This window comes from Dendropsophus ebraccatus, chromosome 1, assembly GCF_027789765.1.
Source record: "Dendropsophus ebraccatus isolate aDenEbr1 chromosome 1, aDenEbr1.pat, whole genome shotgun sequence".
Taxonomy (NCBI): domain Eukaryota; kingdom Metazoa; phylum Chordata; class Amphibia; order Anura; family Hylidae; genus Dendropsophus; species Dendropsophus ebraccatus.
In genome coordinates, this window is record NC_091454.1 from 196,498,373 (window position 1) to 196,518,509 (window position 20,137).

The 20,137-nt window shown below is 43.1% G+C and overlaps 1 protein-coding gene across 1 annotated transcript; it reads left to right on the plus strand.

Annotated features, from left to right (window-relative positions):
* Nucleotides 1-38: 38 nt before the first annotated feature.
* Nucleotides 39-20,060, plus strand: SH2D6 (SH2 domain containing 6). Its single transcript, XM_069959092.1, has 14 exons — nt 39-364; nt 3,424-3,449; nt 3,538-3,572; nt 4,734-4,750; nt 4,832-4,949; nt 5,900-5,961; nt 6,899-6,920; nt 8,367-8,504; nt 9,573-9,601; nt 12,672-12,735; nt 13,164-13,219; nt 13,840-13,923; nt 15,014-15,169; nt 17,453-20,060. The coding sequence occupies exons 1-14, from the start codon at nt 308-310 to the stop codon at nt 17,567-17,569; spliced, it is 981 nt and encodes a 326-aa protein (XP_069815193.1). The 5' UTR covers nt 39-307; the 3' UTR covers nt 17,570-20,060.
* The last annotated feature ends 77 nt before the right edge of the window (nt 20,061-20,137 follow it).

Below are 20,137 nucleotides of genomic sequence, written 5' to 3' on the forward strand. Positions count from 1 at the left end.
CCCCTTTATTTAAATTCCCCCACCTCAACAGTTTTCCCTACAGACCGGCGTGTCAATCAAAGGAAGCCCCGCCCACTGGAAAGGTCGCACGAGCATCAGTGATGGGCGACCTGTGGCTGTGCAGTCACGCTCATCATGTCGCCGGGAGGGCATGCTGGGAGTTGTAGTATGTCAGGGGTCACTGTAATATACTGGCAGTATTGTGCCAGGCATTATACAAATGAGGGCTGTGGGAGCTGCTTATGCCGAGTATCTGCTACTTGTTGCTTCCTCTTTGTTATAGCTGTAGTAGGCAAATAGGAGCCAAATGAGGAGAACAAGGAGCATTGTATATAGGAGAGGAGACACACAGCCCGGCGGACAGGTACAGGACCCTACAGCACTATACCCTCTATATACAGCACCAACACAGCTATATACACAGCTATATACAGTATATAGCACCAACACAGCTATATACACAGTATACAGCACCAACACAGCTATATACACAGCTATATACAGTATACAGCACCAACACAGCTATATACACAGCTATACACAGTATACAGCACCAACACAGCTATATACACAGCTATATACAGTATATAGCACCAACACAGCTATATACACAGCTATACACAATATACAGCACCAACACAGCTATATACACAGCTATATACAGTATATAGCACCAACACAGCTATATACACAGCTATATACAGTATATAGCACCAACACAGCTATATACACAGCTATATACAGTATATAGCACCAACACAGCTATATACAGTATACAGCACCAACACATCTATATACACAGCTATACACAGTATACAGCACCAACACAGCTATATACACAGTATATAGCACCAACACAGCTATAAACACAGCTATATACCAACATAGATATATACAGCTATATGCACACAACCATATATACATATAGCTATACACAGTATATAGCACCAATATAGCTATGCAGACTTATACACAGACACAACAATATACACAGTATATAGCACCAACATAGCTATATACACACAACTATATATGTATATATATATATATATATATATATGTACAACTATACACAATATATAGCACCAACATAGCTATGCAGAGCTATACACAGACACAAGCAAATACACATACAGCTATACACAGTACATAGCACCAACACAGCTATGGGCACACAATCATACAGACATATGTACAGCACACACATATAGCTATCTGTCTTGCTGTCATCTCTATGTCTCTGTTAGTCATCTGCCTATAAATGTATAATATGCAGAATATGACCTCCATACACATATTAGAGCACATAAGGCTCTTGCATTCATCTGTCTGCCTGGAGGTGAGTGAGGCAAGTCTCTCCCTCAGTTGTGTTATGTGACTGGTGATAGACTTTTGGATTGTCTATGCCGAACAAATAGTTTGCTAATACAGGGGTTATCCCATCAGGATAGGGAATAATTAGTGGGTTGGAGTACTCTGTTCTTTCTCTATGGTACTTTAAAACATAGTTAAAGGGGTATTCTGTTCATAACTTTTCATACATTGCTGCCCATGGTAAGATTAACAATTCCTTCCATACTTTTTATTATCTGATCAGTCTCCCCAGTTCTGAGCTGCTAATTTCTGCTGAAGACACAAAATACACTGTGTGTGAGCTTTTCTCTCCGTCTCCTCCTCCTCCCTTCTGGGACCGCAGTCCCTAGCTGCAACTCTGTAATGTGGGGAGGGATAGGGCCCTTTTACACAGAAAGATTATCTGACAGGTTATCTGCCAAAGATTTGAAGCCAAAACCAGGAATGGATTTGAAAAGAGGAGAAATCTCAGGTTTTTCTTTATTACCTGCTCTCTGTTTATAGTCCATTCCTGGCTTTGGCTTCAAATCTTTGGCAGATAATCTGTCAGATAATCTTTCTGTGTAAAAGGGCCCATAATCACAGTGAGTTCATCAGCAACTTGACCTCAGATTAATCCTCCCAGCATTATATAGAAGCTACAAAGTTGCAGATATAGCCAGCCAGGGACTTGTTTACATCAGCATCTCAGAAGGGAGGAAGAGGAGGAGACGGAGAGAAAAGATCACACACATTTTTTTGTGTTTTCAGCAGAAAGCAGCAGCTCAGAACTGGAGAAAAGAGACTGAATATATAATAACAAGTATGGAAGGAATTATTAGTCTGACCATGGGCAGCAACATATGAAAAGTTATGTTTGAGTGGAATACCCCTTTAAGGATAATTTTTAATGTTAGGAGACCCCCTGTAAATGGCTACTGTTACATTTGATATGTCGTACATATATGTTAAAAGTTTTGATTGGCCAAGGTCTGAGTCTTTAGAACTTTGACATTTTGTCAGCATTAGCCAACGGTCTAACATGTATGGCGGCCTCCCGACTCTTCCCCAATGCAGATGTTGATGTAAAGAAGGATCAGAAAGTTGGATTCCACCATGTGTTAATATCTTGTTCTCGCAGGAGATGCTCCGCCACAGTTTTCTGGCAGCGGCTTATTCTTCTTCCAACAGTCAAATTGAACTGAGCACGTGTATATGGTCGGGAGAGCTGTCACTCACTCGCTATATAAAGTGTATAGCGGTAGATTTTTTCCCCCCAGAAATTCTGCAACTAACAACCAGTCAGTCTGGGGGTTTGTGGTGGTCTCATTGAGACGGAGGGACAGAAATTTTCAGCGACATAATAATCTGCTTAGGTGAATCCGCCTATAGCTACCGAATCTCATTAATGAGCAATGTTGGCCGTCATCCAGCTCTCCCAGAAACATATAAAACTAGAGGTCCCATGCAGGTGGTAATGCCGTGTGCATGGACCCTGAATGGCAGCACGCAGTGACGGACAGAGCCCCTTCTGTTTTGTATTATGGAGCTGTGGCCACTCCCTAGGCCACCATATTGTGCCTCCATATGGCGGCATATCCCTTATTAGAAAAGCTTTATGGCACATAGCTAACATGCACATAGCTGTAAATCAGAACTATAGGTAACAAATGGGGTTTGGCTAAGTGCAAAAATAAAAATTATGATTAAATGACATCATCCATGTATATGTGCTGTCCATGCTCATATAGATTAGTGGTGCTATCATGGTGCTTTCTAATATACATATATGTGCAGTGAAACACTAGTCTTAAAGGAGTTATTCAGGATTAAAACAAGAAACAAAATGTATATATGTACAATATTTATGTAACTGTAGCCATATTCAGAATCACAGGGGGGGGGGGGGGCACCTTGCCAGGGCAGAGAATCCCCAATAGGTGAGGCTCTCCCTGGTAGACCCCATGTGTTATACAGATGGCCGTTCATTAGAGCTGTGGGGGGCTCTCATATAAAAGGGGTTGTCTGTGGGGACACAACATGATTTGTCTTTCGTACAGTATCTGAATATTATATGTATTCCCCTTTCAGATTATGAACGGAAACAACAGAAAGCTGTAAGTTGGGTCTACAGTATTGTCGTCATGTATAGTGTTTATATGGCATTGTGTCTCCTAATGTATGTCCACATGGTTTTGCTTCCAGGTCCTCCTCGGCTCCTCATCCTCTCTACAAATATGGTAACATAAAACTTAGTGTCACCTATTAAAGGGGTTTTCAAACTGTATGCACTTATACAATAGGACATACCACAAATATCTGACTTGGCTCCCATTAGCCTTATTGTATTCACTTGTATATCAGTTTCTTTATTATCATCCAGTTATGGAATTACTATATGAATAATAATCGCCACACTCTTCTATAGAATAGTTGTTACCACTGTATTCAATATATATATATATATATATATATATATATATATATATATATATATATATATACACATACATACACACACACCAACAGCACTAACAAGTCCCAGCTTCCTGGATTTTCTATGGAGCAGAATTAGAAGGGGGGCAATGTCAGTACTAATGCCCTGTGTATGCTAATGCATTAGAATATACAGTAAACTCTGGGGAGCCTCTCCCTAGAGCTGTGAGTGCTGCAGTGAGTGAGGGAGGACCAGTGCATGAGATGACAGCCCTGCAGTTCCCAACATGAACATTGGTGGCAGCAGAGAGCGCTAAGTATGATATGCAGAAAGGGGTACTTTTATAAAAAATAAAGTTGTATTACAAAAGTATACAGCATTATTATTGTGGTGCATGATTTTTTCCCCTCCTGAAAACCCCTTTAATTGCACCATTTTTTGTGAATAATCCATTCACTATAGAGAGTCTCTGTAAGCTTCTCTCCTTTCTTCTGCCCTCTGATGATATAACAGGGTTACACTATGTCCTTGCTAAGCAGCACCTCCTGGTTTGATTTTAACATGCAAGAGGGACCAAACTAGCCAATCACTGGCTGAGGAGGGTCACGTCTATGGCATTTTTGTGCACTTTTGAAGAATTTTGTGCAACTGAACAACTCTTTTTATCATAATTTTGTCTACAGCAAACCTATGTTTCCATGGTAACAGACTACAAGTAAACCCTATGTAGTCTGGTCCTGCATTCAGTCTTGCTTCCACATCATCTGTCTCACTATGGACAGACAGAAGAGAGTATAACACCAGGATTAGACTATACAGAGTTTACATTTATAGTCTAAAACTGGCCATGGACATCGAAAACATTACATCCAATAGTTGTGTCCCCCCATTAAGCGTATACAGTCTGCTGTATCCGTTGTACATTTTTGGCCATAATAATTTGTGCTCTCTGTATTTTTTGCAGAGAATGACCTGGTAGAGGTGAGTGCCGCTGTATTTTTCTCCATATATAGTTTTTGTTGTTATTGTGTTACTGTCACAGTTCTGTGATCTCTTTACCAGGAGAATGAGGATGATGACCTGTATGAGCCCCCACCGTGTGATCTGCAGAGCAGACCCCTGCCATGTGTCTGGACAGCCCAGGAGAACCACAGTGCATATTTAAGTAATAAGTCAGTAGGTAAGTTCACACTCTTTATTCTCTTTTTAAAGCGGCTCTGTACCCACAATCTGACCCCCCCAAACCACTTGTACCTTCAGATATCTGCTTTTAATCCAAGACCTGTCCTGGGGTCCGTTCGGCAGGTGATGCAGTTATTGTCCTAAAAACAATTTTTAATCCTACGGCCAGGGCTTACATTTTTTATATGCATTAGGCTGGCACCACCTCTCCGTCCTTCCTCCCCACCCTCCTCATCATTAGGAATGCTCCAGGAATATTTACTGCTGTTTGAGCTTTGCACAGGTGTCTTAACGATCCAGCCCATGTTCATTATGCACACAGGTGGGGAATAGGAAGCAATCTGCCTGGAGCATTTCTAATGATGAGGAGGGAGGGGAGGAAGGACAGAGAGGTTGTGCCAGCCTAATGCATATACAAATGTAAGCCCCAGCCGTTAGACACAGCGCTGCCGGATTAAAAGTCGTTTTTAAAAACAATAACTGCATCCCCTGCCGAACGGACCCCAGGACAGATCTTGGATTAAAGGCAGCTATCCGAAGGTACAAGTGGTTCGGGGGGGGACAGATTGTGGGTACAGAGTCACTTTAAGCTACATTATAGACAGGGAGCATAACTGGAATAAGAGTACTGGAGACCATTAGGGAAAAGAATTGTTGAGGCTTCCATCCCACGTACACCGGACCCCCTATGGCAGCCACATATTGGATAAGCAAACATAGGTCAAAAGAAAAATTGTGGCCATTCACCTTTGCTGCGTAGGGTCACCAAATGAGCACCAGGGTAGGTTGGGGTAAGAGGCCGCTTATATCCCTATGGAGGTCCCAAATAATGTGTCCTATGTGCCCAACCTATTACCCGTTAGGATCACCATCAGGATGTATTACGTAGCAATGGAAATAATCATTTATAAGCCATTGTTATTAGTCTTTAACATCATTTCTACGTAGGTCGCTCAACAGTTGCTCCTCCTACCCTTCAAAAACCTATTCTACCAGACAGGACCCAGCAGGTAGGTGACTATATTACACATCCCAGAAATCTGTCATTTCTCAATACTGCAGCCCAGTTGCCATTGAGTCAAGGAGACAGTTCCTAGGAGCCAGGGTGCAGTACCCCAGCACGACCACTACATAGTGTATGGAGCTGTCTGCTTTCAGATATGTTCCCTGTATATGTAGGCGCTGTGGCAAACATGACTGGTGGGGTGCTGAGTTTCAGACCCCTGCCAATCTGATGCCAAATCCGGAAAACCCCTTTAGCCCACTATTATCTACCAGAAACTACAAAAATACAACATAATACTCTTACTTACTCTTACATCATACCCTTCGGCTGTCCAGGCATGATGAGAATTGTAGTTTTGCAACAGTTGGAGGGCTGAAGGTTCCTCATCCTTGCTGTAGACAATACTTTATTCATGGGGTTACATTTTTTTTTTATTCTAACATGCCCTGTGGACCAATTATTTAAGGTGGAATTTCTGGATAACGCACCTACTGTATGTACCCACAGCTCCTGAACTCTTGCCTGGCCATGCATATGGTCCTTTCCAGGCCTTGCATTTACCAGCAATACAAAATAGTTTGCTTTGTAGTAAAACTGGATGCATGTTAATCTTGTATACCGCCACAAGGTGTCATAGTCGGAGTGTAGTTTATAAAGAGGACGTTTTGCTTTTCTTGTTTTCAGACGTTTAGCTGGTCAGTGCAGGAGCTTCACTTGTGAGTTGGGTTGTCTTCTTGAGACAGACTGAGTCTGTGTTCACACAGGTTGCAGTATCATTGTAGTACTGCAGTGTTTTTCTGAAATGATGCAGGACCGTGACAGTACTGGCAGTAAAATGGATAACAATTTTTCTCCACCTTTTCAAGAAATATATTGATGGTAATTATGTTAATATGCAAAGGTTGGACTTCTGAAAACCCTACATCCTTGTCTTTTCACAGGGTCACCGGCAGCAGAGACCATGTAAGTTTATATGTCGATCTCTATGGTTGCGCACAATCTTTGCGGTTAAAGGGGTTGTCCTAGGAGCAAACAGCTTTGTACAGATGGGTAACTCTGGAGGAGGTTCTGGCTTGGCATAAAATCCCTACTCATCCTTTAAAGGAGAAGTCCGGCAAAATTTTTTATTAAAGTATTGTATTGCCCCCCAAAAGTTGTACAAATCCCCAATATACACTTATTACGGGAAATGCTTGTAAAGTGCTTTTTCCCTGCACTTACTACTGCATCAAGGCTTCACTTCCTGGATAACATGGTGATGTCACTTCCTGGATAAAATTATGATGTCACGACCCGACTCCCAGAGCTGTGCGGGCTGTGGCTGCTGGAGAGGATGATGGCAGGTGGACACTGAGGGCCACAGGGCACTGGAGGGACACTGAACATCCCACTGCCATCATCCTCTCCAGCAGCCACAGCCCGCACCGCTCTGGGAGTCGGGTCGTGACATCACCATGTTATCCAGGAAGTGACATCACCATGTTATCCAGGAAGTGAAGCCTTGATGCAGTAGTAAGTGCAGGGAAAAAAAGCTCTTAATAAGCTTTTCCTGTAATAAGTGTATATTGGGGATTTGTACAACTTTTTGGGGGCAATACAATACTTTAATAAAAAGTTTTGACGGACTTCTCCTTTAAGGAAGGCTCTTTAAAGCTTGAATATTGAGAGAAGCTACCTCCAGTAGGTGTCACTGTAAAGCAAGTTCTTTTCCTTCTGCAAATGAACTACTTTGCATATATTTTTTTCTTTTTTACATTGGAGTATTGCATGCTACGTAAGCACTCTCCCTTAAAGCGGAACTCCAGGTAGAGGTTAAAAAAAAGGAAACTTCTGCAGAAGCATATAGCTTTACTTACCTGTCTATCCCAGTTTTGAAACTACCAAAAATCCATTTGTTTGGGGGGAGTTTTGCTCTGTTTTGTGTTTCTGTTCTTCCTGGTTTGGCATTTCCTAGAATGCAATGCTTTCCCTCATGTTATCATCAAAGCCCCCACCCATTACAATCAGTAAAATCAGTGCAACACCTGCTTATGGCCGGTTAGAGATGGTGAATCAGTCAGGGGATTGGGTTATCCAGCCCTGCCCCCTGTATGCATCATCAGCAAACACACAATGTGAGACAGAGGCATGGAAGATTTGTCTCCTAAGGGGGGAGAGCAGAAGGAGCAGGAGACAATGTGAATTGGCACAGGGGCCATATTTCTTCACTTCCTGGATTTCTATCAGCTACCAGTGTGGCAGAACTGTACAGATATGGTAATACATTGTATAGACACATCTATATAACTTTTAATATACTTTTAATAGAAAACAAGTTTTTCTTATCCGGAGTTCCCCTGTAAGGAGACACACTACTCCCTAAGTCCCACTTTGTTGGTTGGAGTCTCAGTTGATTCTTTTATCTTGCAGTCCTAAAACAGACCAGACCTGTACCACCCGCACAGTGCGCTCCTCCTCTCCCTCTCCCCGACCGGCGGATGTCCCTTCCATGCGCGGTCATGCATTCACCACCCCCATACCAAACCAACTTTCCACGAGGAATGGACGGTAATGATCATTTATAAAATTTAAAGAGGCACTGTTGTGAACATTTTTTTCTTTTAAATCAAATGAACAGAGGTTATGACTGCAAGCAGTTTTGCAATATACTCTTTTTTCCCCCTATGTTTTAATCAATGTTATACATATAGCCACTAGGTGTCTCCCTACACTGTGTACAGCTGCTGCGCGTCCACCGTGCAAAGAATCCTGAGGGTGCTCGTACGGTCAGCTCTCCTGTCACACAGCACCAAAACCTCTGTAACCACACAGTGACATTATACTGACTGAATTGTTACATAACAAAGAGCATTGTGTTCTGGTAAACTGCAGAGCTGATTATAGAATTAGCTAAGGGTCCATTTACACAGAAAGATTATCTGACAAATTATCAGCCAAAGATTTGAAGCCAAAGCCAGTAATGGATTTGAAAAGAGGAGAAATCTCAGGCTTTCCTTTATGACCTGATCGCTGTTTATAGTCTGTTTCTGGCTTTGGCTTCAAATCTTTGGCAGATAATCTATCAGATAATATTTCTGTGTAAATGGACCCTAATTTAATAATATAATTAGCCTACGTTAATTGCCCTCAGTTTATATACAACCTGCATGATGAGCAGGTGTTTTTCCTTGTCCCAGAGGACTGGGATTTCCTGTGTTTGGTCTTTTTTTTTTGAACAGAGAAAAGACCAAATATCAGCACAGAGGGAACATGAACTACAGTTTGGCCGTATGATTTAAACATAGAAAACTGCTTGCAAAACTGCTTACGATCACAACCTCTGTTGATTTCTTTTAAAAAAATCACAACAGGTACGCTTTAAACAACAAAACGTACAATTTTTAATACAATAGAATCATGAAAAAAATCTTTCAGAAAATTTCTCCTTAGTACAGTACTTTCCACGTGACCTTGAAATGTTTTACTTTAGTTTTTTCTGCCTTTGGTATGCATGGCATATGGGGCCAGCTATAGGAGGGGACATGACCCAGCATATGTTTATATAGACAGTTGTATATTTTACATGTATACTGTAAACCAGGTTATTATAATTGATTGTTTTATCCTTCCTTGCAGATCTGTACTTGACATTATTGGACACACAGGTATTAAAAGTAATATATATAATATAAATAACAATGTATCATATAATAATATACACTCCTCAACACTAAAAGTTTAACACCAAGAAGGAAAAGCCAAAAAGTGAGGTAAAGTGAGGAAGTAGCAGATGTCAGTAAGGTATGTGAATGATCATGTTTTTAAGCACCCAGCTCCAATCTGCGCCATGTGGGAGCTGCTTTACTGATATAAACGCCAGATAAAAAGCACATTTTTTAGCCGCGGGAAACCTCAGAAATCAGTACAGTATGAGGCTATGTTCTTTTGTGTCTTTTTCTAAAACAACGGCCATTGTTATTAAATACGGCCATTGTTTTAACATGGTGTGAACATAGCCTGATTGTGGGAGTTATCACCACTTGTCAGAAGCTGAGAGGAGAGACCTTAGTTTCCCACTCAGGCCAAGATGTCCACACTTTTCCATGTTATGTGTTGTAGAGGCTGGAAGACAAACTGGAATGACAGCAATAGATGCCCAGAGGAGGACCTCTACATGGCAGGATTGTCAGATCAGAAGAATGGTGTGTATCACCCAGTCTGACATTACACACCAAATCTATTGAGTCCTGCTTTCATCTTGGAAGCAGTGATGGCGGAGATAGGTCTGGAGACCATGTGAGCAACACCTTCATGAGAGAACATCACACCGGTCCTACTCCTCGGATTATGGTGTGGGGCGGCATTATATTTGGTAGCCGGACCCCTATAGCTTTCATTCCAGTTACAATAACATCTCGGGGCTACATAAATTTGGTCATGAAACCAGTGGTACGGCGAGTGGAAACATTTATCAACATTGCAATGCCAGGCCAAGCGCTGATGGTGCTACTGTGAGCAGCGTGCGGGGCCTGAACCTGCCACTGAGGCCTGCATCGTCTATTGCTCAACAATTGCAAAGGGAAATGCCAGCAGTGTATCTGGATGATTTTGTGCATTCAGCGTGGCAGAACAGTCCTCACACAACCATTAAGAACCTCATTGATAACATGCCCAGGCGTGTGAGTGTATTTCTGCGTATGGCACTCATACTTTATACCAGATAAATCGAGATGTTTTGAATATTTTGTTCCCATTTGTTATCATTAACATATCTATCGTTCTCTGATTTCCATAATTCCATGACTTTTTCTACTTGGTCTTTAGTGTTGAGAAGTGTATAGACCACCATAAATCCTCAGGCCTACACTTGGCCTCATCTATCCTCATGGACAGATCCCATAATGGTGGACATATGGATGGTCACCAGGAAACCACATGCCCTTTCACATGTCATTCTCCAATTTGACTGGCAATGTGTGTTGCTACGTGAAGTATAATTTATGACAACAAAAGTGTGAGTTGACCCTTTTGAGACATCATGTTCCTATTTCTGAGCCATCCTTACACTGCAGCTGTCAGAAGACAGGTGGACATGTAAATAGGGACATGAACAAGATGGCCATACAGAGGTTAACCAGCGAGTATTAAGAGAAAGCAACGTGTGCGGCTTCATTGTCCAGATAAATTTGTCTTCTGAGCAGTGGGTGATGGGTGAATCATGATGGTCAGTGGGTGATGGGTGAATCGTGATGGTCAGTGGGTGATGAATCATGATGGTCAGTGGGTGATGGGTGAATCGTGATGGTCAGTGGGTGATGAATCATGATGGTCAGTGGGTGATGGGTGAATCATGATGGTCAGTGGGTGATGGGTGAATCAGGATGGTCAGTGGATGATGGGTGAATCAGGATGGTCAGTGGGTGATGGGTCAATCAGGACGGTCAGTGGGTGATGGGTAATTCATGGTCAGTGGGTGATGAGTGAATCATGGCGTTCAGTGGGTCATAGGTGAATCATGATCGTCAGAGTGGGTCATGGATGAATCATGACAGTCAGTGGGTGATGGGTGAATCATGATGGTCAGTGGATGATGGGTAAATCATGATGGTCAGTGGGTCATGGATGAATCATGATGGTCAGTGGATGATGGGTGAATCATGATGGTCAGTGGCTGATGGGTGAATCATGATAGTTAGTGGCTGATGGGTGAATCAGGATGGTCAGTGGGTGATGGGTGAATCAGGATGGTCAGTGGGTGATAGGTGAATCAGGATGGTCAGTGGGTGATGGGTAAATCAGGACGGTCAGTGGGTGATGGGTGAATCATGGTCAGTGGGTGATGGGTGAATCATGGCATTGAGTGGGTGATGGGTGAATCATGATGGTCAGTGGGTCATGGATGAATCATGACGGTCAGTGGATGATGGGTGAATCATGATGGTCAGTGGGTGATGGGTGAATCATGATAGTGGGTGATGAGTGAATCATGATGGTCAGTAGGTGATGGGTGAATCAGGATGGTCAGTGGGTGATGGGTGAATCATGATAGTGGGTGATGAGTGAATCATGATGGTCAGTAGGTGATGGGTGAATCAGGATGGTCAGTGGGTGATGGGTGAATCAGGATGGTCAGTGGGTGATGGGTGAATCATGATAGTGGGTGATGAGTGAATCATGATGGTCAGTAGGTGATGGGTGAATCAGGATGGTCAGTGGGTGATGGGTGAATCATGATAGTGGGTGATGAGTGAATCATGATGGTCAGTAGGTGATGGGTGAATCAGGATGGTCAGTGGGTGATGGGTGAATCAGGATGGTCAGTGGGTGATGGGTGAATCAGGACAGTCAGTGGGTGATGGGTAAATCATGGTCAGTGGGTGTTGGTTGAATCATGGCATTCAGTGGGTCATGGGTGAATCATGGCGTTCAGTGGATCATGGTGGAATCATGACGGTCAGTGGGTGATGGGTGAATCATGATGGTCAATGGTTGATGGGTGAATCATGACGGTCAGTGGATGATGGGTGAAATATGGGTAAATCATGCTGGTCGGCAGAAGACAAATTAATCTGGACAATAGAAGATAGAGAGGAATCTCAGGATTGTTGTGTGACCTGGAGGGTCTACGGAATGTGTGACATCTGGACAACAAAATGATTCTTCTATTTTTGGGCTGGAGTGTTATTTAATGAAAAGTTGGTTCATAAGGTAAATGCTTTCTCTTTTTTCCATCAGCAGAACAACACATACAGTGATTTTACTACAGGTAAGTCTATGAAAATGTTGAGTGCCATTTCAGGTATACCTCAGGCAGCAGAAAACCTAGACTAGGCCCTGGCTGTGCCATTGGCTCCTGATTCTGCCAATCACCAATCTGGCCGGAGGAAGCATTATGCCGTTCTTTCCCCCCAGCATTGTGATGTCAATCGTGAAGTCACAAAGCCCAAAGGCAGAGGGATAAGCTATAGGAGGACACCGCTGCAGCCTGCAGCAGGTATGTCTCCTGAAGCCTCCTAAACGACTTCCTGATCAGTATTTCCTAACCGTAAAAACGTCCGCAGTGTGAAGGAGGCCTGAATCAGCGAGTCCCCCTTAGAGCTACATGTAGAGTTCCCAGCAGTACACATGTAATAGATCATAGATGCAGCACACCTTGTACAACTGTGGCCAACTTATAATATATAATACTCTGTCATATATACATGATTGTTATATAGGAGCGCTAAACAACCAACTATTGCTTTCCTACAGGGAGCGACGGAAAACAGCAGCAACGGACAGAGGTGAGTATGCGGATATATATGTATGTGCATAACCTGTGGTGCTCACCCTCTCTCCTGACTGGTTGTATCTTTTGGACTTTATACACACTGTACTGGTCTATTGTGATGTCCTTGTGTTATAATCTAGCCTGATGAAGAAGCCCACCACATTGCTCTTACTGCTCATGCACAGTAACGTTCTTTCAACATACAGTATGGAAAATAATGGTTGAACACACAAATTAGAGCAATAACTCATCTTACTCCTATCCTGATGATAGGTCAATAATATCAGATTGCTGGGGGTGCCAGCATACACTGTAATTGGAGCTCTGTACTTTGTGTAGTGACTGTTCCGGGGTCTTCACAGCTATTTACTTCAATTGGAACTGAGCTGCAGTAACCCAGAGCAACCACTTAACAAAGTATGGCGCTGTTGATTTCTGGCTCCATTTTCAGTGTATGTGGACACGTCTGCTCTAACAAACAACCTATCCTTCAAATTGGTCTTTAATGATAAGCTATCAGTAATTTTTGCCCAGACAATCCCTTTAAATGTCAGTTATATTATATTCATATTTTATATTCTCACTGTATTGCAGAATTAGTATTAATGGCTGCTGTTCTGCATTGTAATACAGGATGTGGGAGTGTTGGGCAGACCTTGGTACGGGGGTGAGATGGAGCGGAGAGAAGCAGAGAGAGCTCTTCGGAGAATTAATAAGGTAATGATCCTTAACTGAGAGTTACATAAACCTGCTGTGAGATCACTGCTGTCAGTCCGGGCGCGTCCTGTCTATCTGTCTATCTCCGCCTGTTCTAAAGCACAGCTTACCTATTGCACAACAGTCAAGTTTAGGCTTATATCACCTCAGAAGGTATTGTGCCCCTATTAATACTGAACTGACCTATTTACCTAGCAACACCACTGCCCATGTTACCTTAAAGGGATACTCCAGGAAAAAAAAATTCAAATCAACTGGTGTCATAAAGTTATACAGATCTGTAAATTACTTTTATGTAAAAATCTCCAGTCTTCTAGTACTTATCAGCTGCTGTATGCCCTGCAGGAAGTGGTGTATTCTTTTAAGTCTGACACAGTGCTCTCTGCTGCCACCTCTGTCACCAATGGGTGAGGCACCTATTGAAAAAGCTTGTCCTTGATGGTGGACACGGCCTAAAAGATAGACCTCTCACTCATTACTTGCTTTTATATTTTCCCTAAGGCTATGTTCACACTACGAAAATTTACGGCCATAGTTCTCACCGTAGATAGTTTTGAGGAGTTGAACATAGCCTTATTTGCAATGGGATCCCGTCCGGAGCATACACACATCGTATGCGCTCCGGCCGGGGTCCCATACTGCGCCGGAAAAAACTGACATGTCAGTTTTCTGCAGCCGGAATTCAGTGAATTCCGGACGCAGAAAGACCTGTCAGTTCACACAGTGAAGCAAGCGGCTCAGGCCAATGCTATGGGAAGCTCTGATGCGGGCGTGCGCCGATGTGGGCGCGCGCTGATGCGCCCGCGTCAGAGCTCCGCGGCCAGAAAGATCACCCGGCCGGTACTTAAGTACCGTCCGGGATGATCCAGGCTAAGACCGGCCGTTCCATGACCCGGCTGGGGTCACGGAACGGCCAGGTGTTCACGTAATGTGAACATAGCCTAAAAGTGTGTCCTGCGACCTTTGACCTTGTACAGTGCACTTAGCGTAGCCTGTCCTGTATTATACCCTATTACCGTGTGTATAGTATCCCACCATGTCTCCATTTATACCCCCGTCTATAACATCTTATTGTCTGTATATCACACAGGACGGCTGCTTCTTGGTGCGCCTGAGCTCCTCACAAAACCAGACGCAGCCATATACCCTGGCTGTTCTCCACAACAACCACATCTACAATATTCCCATAAGAGCTGTGGGCAACCGTGGCTTTTCACTGGGGAAGGAGGGGAAACTGCATGAGGAAGTAAGTGGCCGGGGGGGGGGGGGAGGAGTATGTGTGGGGCATGAAAAGGGACAACTTATATCATTGACATGTAAGTAAACCTTGCCATAGCAGAATACATTCAACTCATACGTGACAGTAACACTTTAAAGGGGTTTCTCCACCTATAAGACCCCCAACTATGACTAGAACAGGGGTCATCTTCCCCACACTTGAATGGAGCAGGGGATAGACATGTGCCCTGTTGCTTTTTTCAGCGTCTTATGAAGACACCAGAGTACAGTGTTTGGCTATATTCATCAGGCCGAGAGATGGCTGAACTGAGCATGCATGTGTATGGGCTCAGGGGGAATATCTGTCAACAGACTAAGCATTAAAGGGGTTTCTCCAGTGAAAAACATTTTCTTTCAAATCAACCGGTGTCAGAAAGTGACAGAGATTTGTAATTTATTTCTATTAAAAAATGTCAAGGGGTACTCTGGCGAAAATCTTTTTCTTTCAAATCAACTGGTTTCAGAAAGTTATGTAGATTTGTAATTTACAGATTTCATACTTATTAGCTGCTGTATGTCCTGCAGGAAGTGACGTATTCTCTCAAGTTTGACACAGTGCTCTCTACTGCCACCTCTGTCCAAGACAGGAACTGCCCAGAGCAGGATCAAATCACCATAGAAAACCTGTCCTGCTCTCCAGACTGGAAAGAATACACCACTTCCTGCAGGACACACAGCAGCTGATGAGTACTGAAAGACTTTAGATTTTTTAACAGAAGTAAATAACAAATCTATGTCACTTTGAGGCACCAGTTGATGGGAAACAAAACATTTTTGCTGGAGTGACCCTTTAAGGTAGCCATACACCTTCAAAAACCGATATCTCTCCTGTCCTTCCCATACACATGAACATTCAGCATGGCAAAAGGCAGGAGAGGAGTAAGCAGGTACTAAACAGCACTGGCAGTGGCTTATTTCTCAGAGAACAAAGGAGTCAGGCAAAGAAATTCCATCATGCCCGACTCCTGTCTTCACCCGCATTACCTGTCGGTAGAGAACGCCAAATACTTTTGAGTCAGGTTTAGCCCACATATGTATAAAGTGCATAGGGACTTTTAGTGTATAGCCAACTTTAGGTTTACTGTAGGTTCTTATTGTGGAATATAGGTCAGTATGTTTAAGAAAGCTTTATTATTATTGCTGTACAGTGAGTACACGGTGTACCTGCCAGAATATGTCACAATGTGCATTCAGCTTCACCATAGAAAACAACCATTATGGATTTTTTTCTTGGCCTTTTACCAGAGTTGTCCGCTCCACCCCTTTATATTACTCATAAAGAGAATAGACTGGCCTAAAGGCTTTTACATGAGCTATGCAGCGCTCCCTGTATATAACAGCAGCATCTACTAGTACCTGCATGTGTGTGGACGGCTATATAACACCTCTTATATCACAGCATACATAACCAAGAGCCTGGCCTTACAGGTGATTGACACGTATATAGGATCCCTTATACAAGACCCCACAGAGACATCGTAAAAGTAAAACAATAAAATTATGAATTATTTTTTATTTTACCATTACTTCGGTCATCGTAATGGAATATAATCTCCAGAAAATAAGCAGAGACTCCCTGTAATCTAGAATTCATTCCTCTTTGTCTCCTCTCGTAGTTGTCTTGGTCAGGCTGTGTTCACATTACACACACACGTTAAGGGGATAGGAATCTCTTAAAGGGGTTGGCCACTTTATAGTAAATTTTTTGTGTATATTCACACTTACTTACTGACAACAGCTCCCTGTGTACCTCATAGAGCTAAAATCAGACTCCCCTCCTCCAGGCTGTCCTGCTCTGTGGTGAGTCTGTCCATTAGATGGCTGATATGGAGGAGAATGCGACCATGCCCCACCCCTAGTGTCCTCCATAGACATACACAGGCTCAGTGGTAGACACTGGGGGGGCGGGGCACGGTCACATGCTTCTCCATGTCGGCCATCTTATTGACAGACACAGACTCACCACAGAGCAGGAGAGCACAGCCTGGAGGAGGGGAGTCTGATATTAGCTCTATGAGGTACACAGGGATCTGCTGTCAGTATATACAGTTAGTACACTTACTAATACTATACACTGAACAATTTTACTAGAAAGTGGTCAACCCCTTTAAGTCATATGCCAAATATAGCAAAAGGCCCCAATAGTAACCAAAAGACTTCACACCACAAAATCCATATATTGTATGGTATTACATAAGTTACATGGCTATAGATGGCTATAGATTGATAACAAGTCTTCCTCTTTCCTCAGGTATTCCCTAGCGTCATTCACTTGATTGAGCATTACCAGCAAGAGCCCCTCAATCTGGTAAATCGACAGACGTCAGAGAGAGAGTGCACCGCCCTGTTATACCCTGCCCTCCTATGAGACCCCCGTGTTACCACTTCAAACCCTTATTTCTCCAAGTCTAATATTGTAGTAAACAATAAAAGGGATTTTCCAGGATTTTTTAAAAAGTTTTCTGTGAGCTGGAACTGCTGTAAAATAGAAAACAAAAATAAAAATGTTACTCCCTTGTAAATCCCCACCACTCCAGCACTACCACTGCTCCGGCGTCCCCCTCTAGGCGTGTGGTGATGACATCACTGACATTGTTCATGTGATACAGCAGCCATTCACTGGCCTCAGCAGTATATGATGATGTACATGATGTCATTGTTGCTGGTCCCCTCAGGAACAAGTGGTGGGTTTTCCTTATTCCTATATCACTTATTTTTCTATCCTGTCCGATCTCACAGGATTTTCCCTATATTTCCTATATTTCCCAGTTCACAGGCAGCTTTCAGAAAATCCCAGATTGTGTCCCGCTCCTCCATACACATCTTCTCCAGGTCTTTCAGGTTTCGGGGCTGTCACTGGGCAACATTGAGTTTCAGCTCCTCCAAAGATTTTCTATTGGGTTCAGGTGTGGAGACTGTAGGCCACTGCAGGACCCCCACTTGCTTCTAACGGAGCCGCTCCTTACTGACCTGGCTGTGTTTCGGATCACACTGGATGACCCAGCCATGACCCATCTACAGTGTTCTTATTAAGGGAAGGAAGTTGTTGGCCAATATCTTGCACTTCCTGGCCCCATCCATCCTCCCTTTCTACACTACAGTTGACCTGTGCCCTTTGCAGAGAAGCACCAAGATGTATGATGTTTCCACCCCCATGCTTCATGGTTGGGACTGTGTCCTATGGAGTTGGACTCTTCTTCTTCCTTCAAACACGGCGAGTGGAGTTGATACCAAAAAGTTCTATTTTGGTCTCATCTGACCACATGACCTTCTCCCAGGCCTCCTCTGCTTCATCCAGATGGTCATTGGCAATCTTCAAATAGGCCTGGACATGTGCTGCTGTGAGCAGGGGGACCTTGCATACCCTGCAAAATGTTAATCCATGATGTTGTAGTGTGTTAATAACGGTAATAAAAATATGGAGACAGGAGGCGCATCCAGACTACCTCTGACCCCCTGTAGACACTGTATCTAAGCTGTAGCCACACATCTTTATCCTAATGCAACTGAGCTAAAAACTAGCCAAGTAGTAAGTACTGAGGTAAATAAAAAGCAGTAAACATCCCTTATATATACTCACTAACATATCATGTTTGACCTCTTGACTGCGCAGTCACTTTAAATTCTATACAAGGTGCCATTACGCTATGTAACCTTTGCTGGACCCTGGTACGGACTGCACTTTGGTCCATACTCTTGACGTCACGCTTCGCATGATTTTACTTCACACATATGTTTTGTCCCTTTGCACCCATATGTACAATCCAGCCTCTAAACATCCTAATACTTAATAGACATAGTATATACCATATATAAGTATATATAAATATAAGCCATACTGTCAACCTAAAGTGTGTGAAATGACTGGGACGACCAGATCAGATCCCATTACTGCCCTGCACTGGTATATGAAATATATATAATGATTGCAGTGAACGCTCATCTTATAGCTTTTATATACTCAATTGTATTCTTGTTTGTCACATATTGGTCCCCTTTAGAGATGAGCGAACCTTGTGCACACTTGGGTCCATCCAAACCTAAGTGTGCAGTGGCTGAAGATGTTGGATGAAGCGCCAAGACTGCCTGGAAAACATGGATAGAGCCATAGGCCATAGGCTTTATCAATGTTTTCCTAGACTCCCCAGGGCTGCATCCAATTTCTTTAGCCACCGCTAATCAAATGCAGCATGCTCTGGTTTGGACGAACCCCTGCGTGCTCGAGGTTTGCTCATTTGTATTCCCCGTGTGTATGTTATAGGGAAATTAGTTTATGAAGCCCCATTGGAGACAGGGACTGCAGTCCCACTTTTGGCCACAGTGTGGCATGAATCTCACATTTCTATGTAGCTCACTCATCAGCTTTCTTTATTCCAAAAAAAAAAATTTTATTTGCTGTTGCATCATATTTCATAGCATTGTACAGAGATTTTCATCACTCACATCATTTGTGAGCGATACAGAAAATAATTAAAATTAGGCAGCTAATGTATGTATACTTGTAGAATGGTATGCCAATGTATACCGTGCTATACAAGCCCTAAGATTGTCTAGAAAACATGGATACAGCCAATGACTATATCCATGTTTTCCACATAGCCTTAGGGCTTTATCCAACTTCATAAGCCACCGCTAATCAAATGCCAAACGTTCGGGTTCGGATGGACTCCAGCATGCTCCAGGTTCGCTCATCTCTAATCGTAGTCTATTTTTGTTCAATCCATTTCCAAGTGTGTGACTTTCTAGGACTTAAAAGCTTGTGCCTATAGTATGCACCTGGAGATGGACCGAATATAGGGGGACATTTATCAATGTCCCCAGGGGCGCATCCTTAATAAATCTCCCCCATAGTAACTAGTAGGATGGATTAAAGGGAACCTGTCACCCCCCGTGCCGGGGTGACAGGCTCCCGACCCCCCGTTAGAGCCCTCTATAC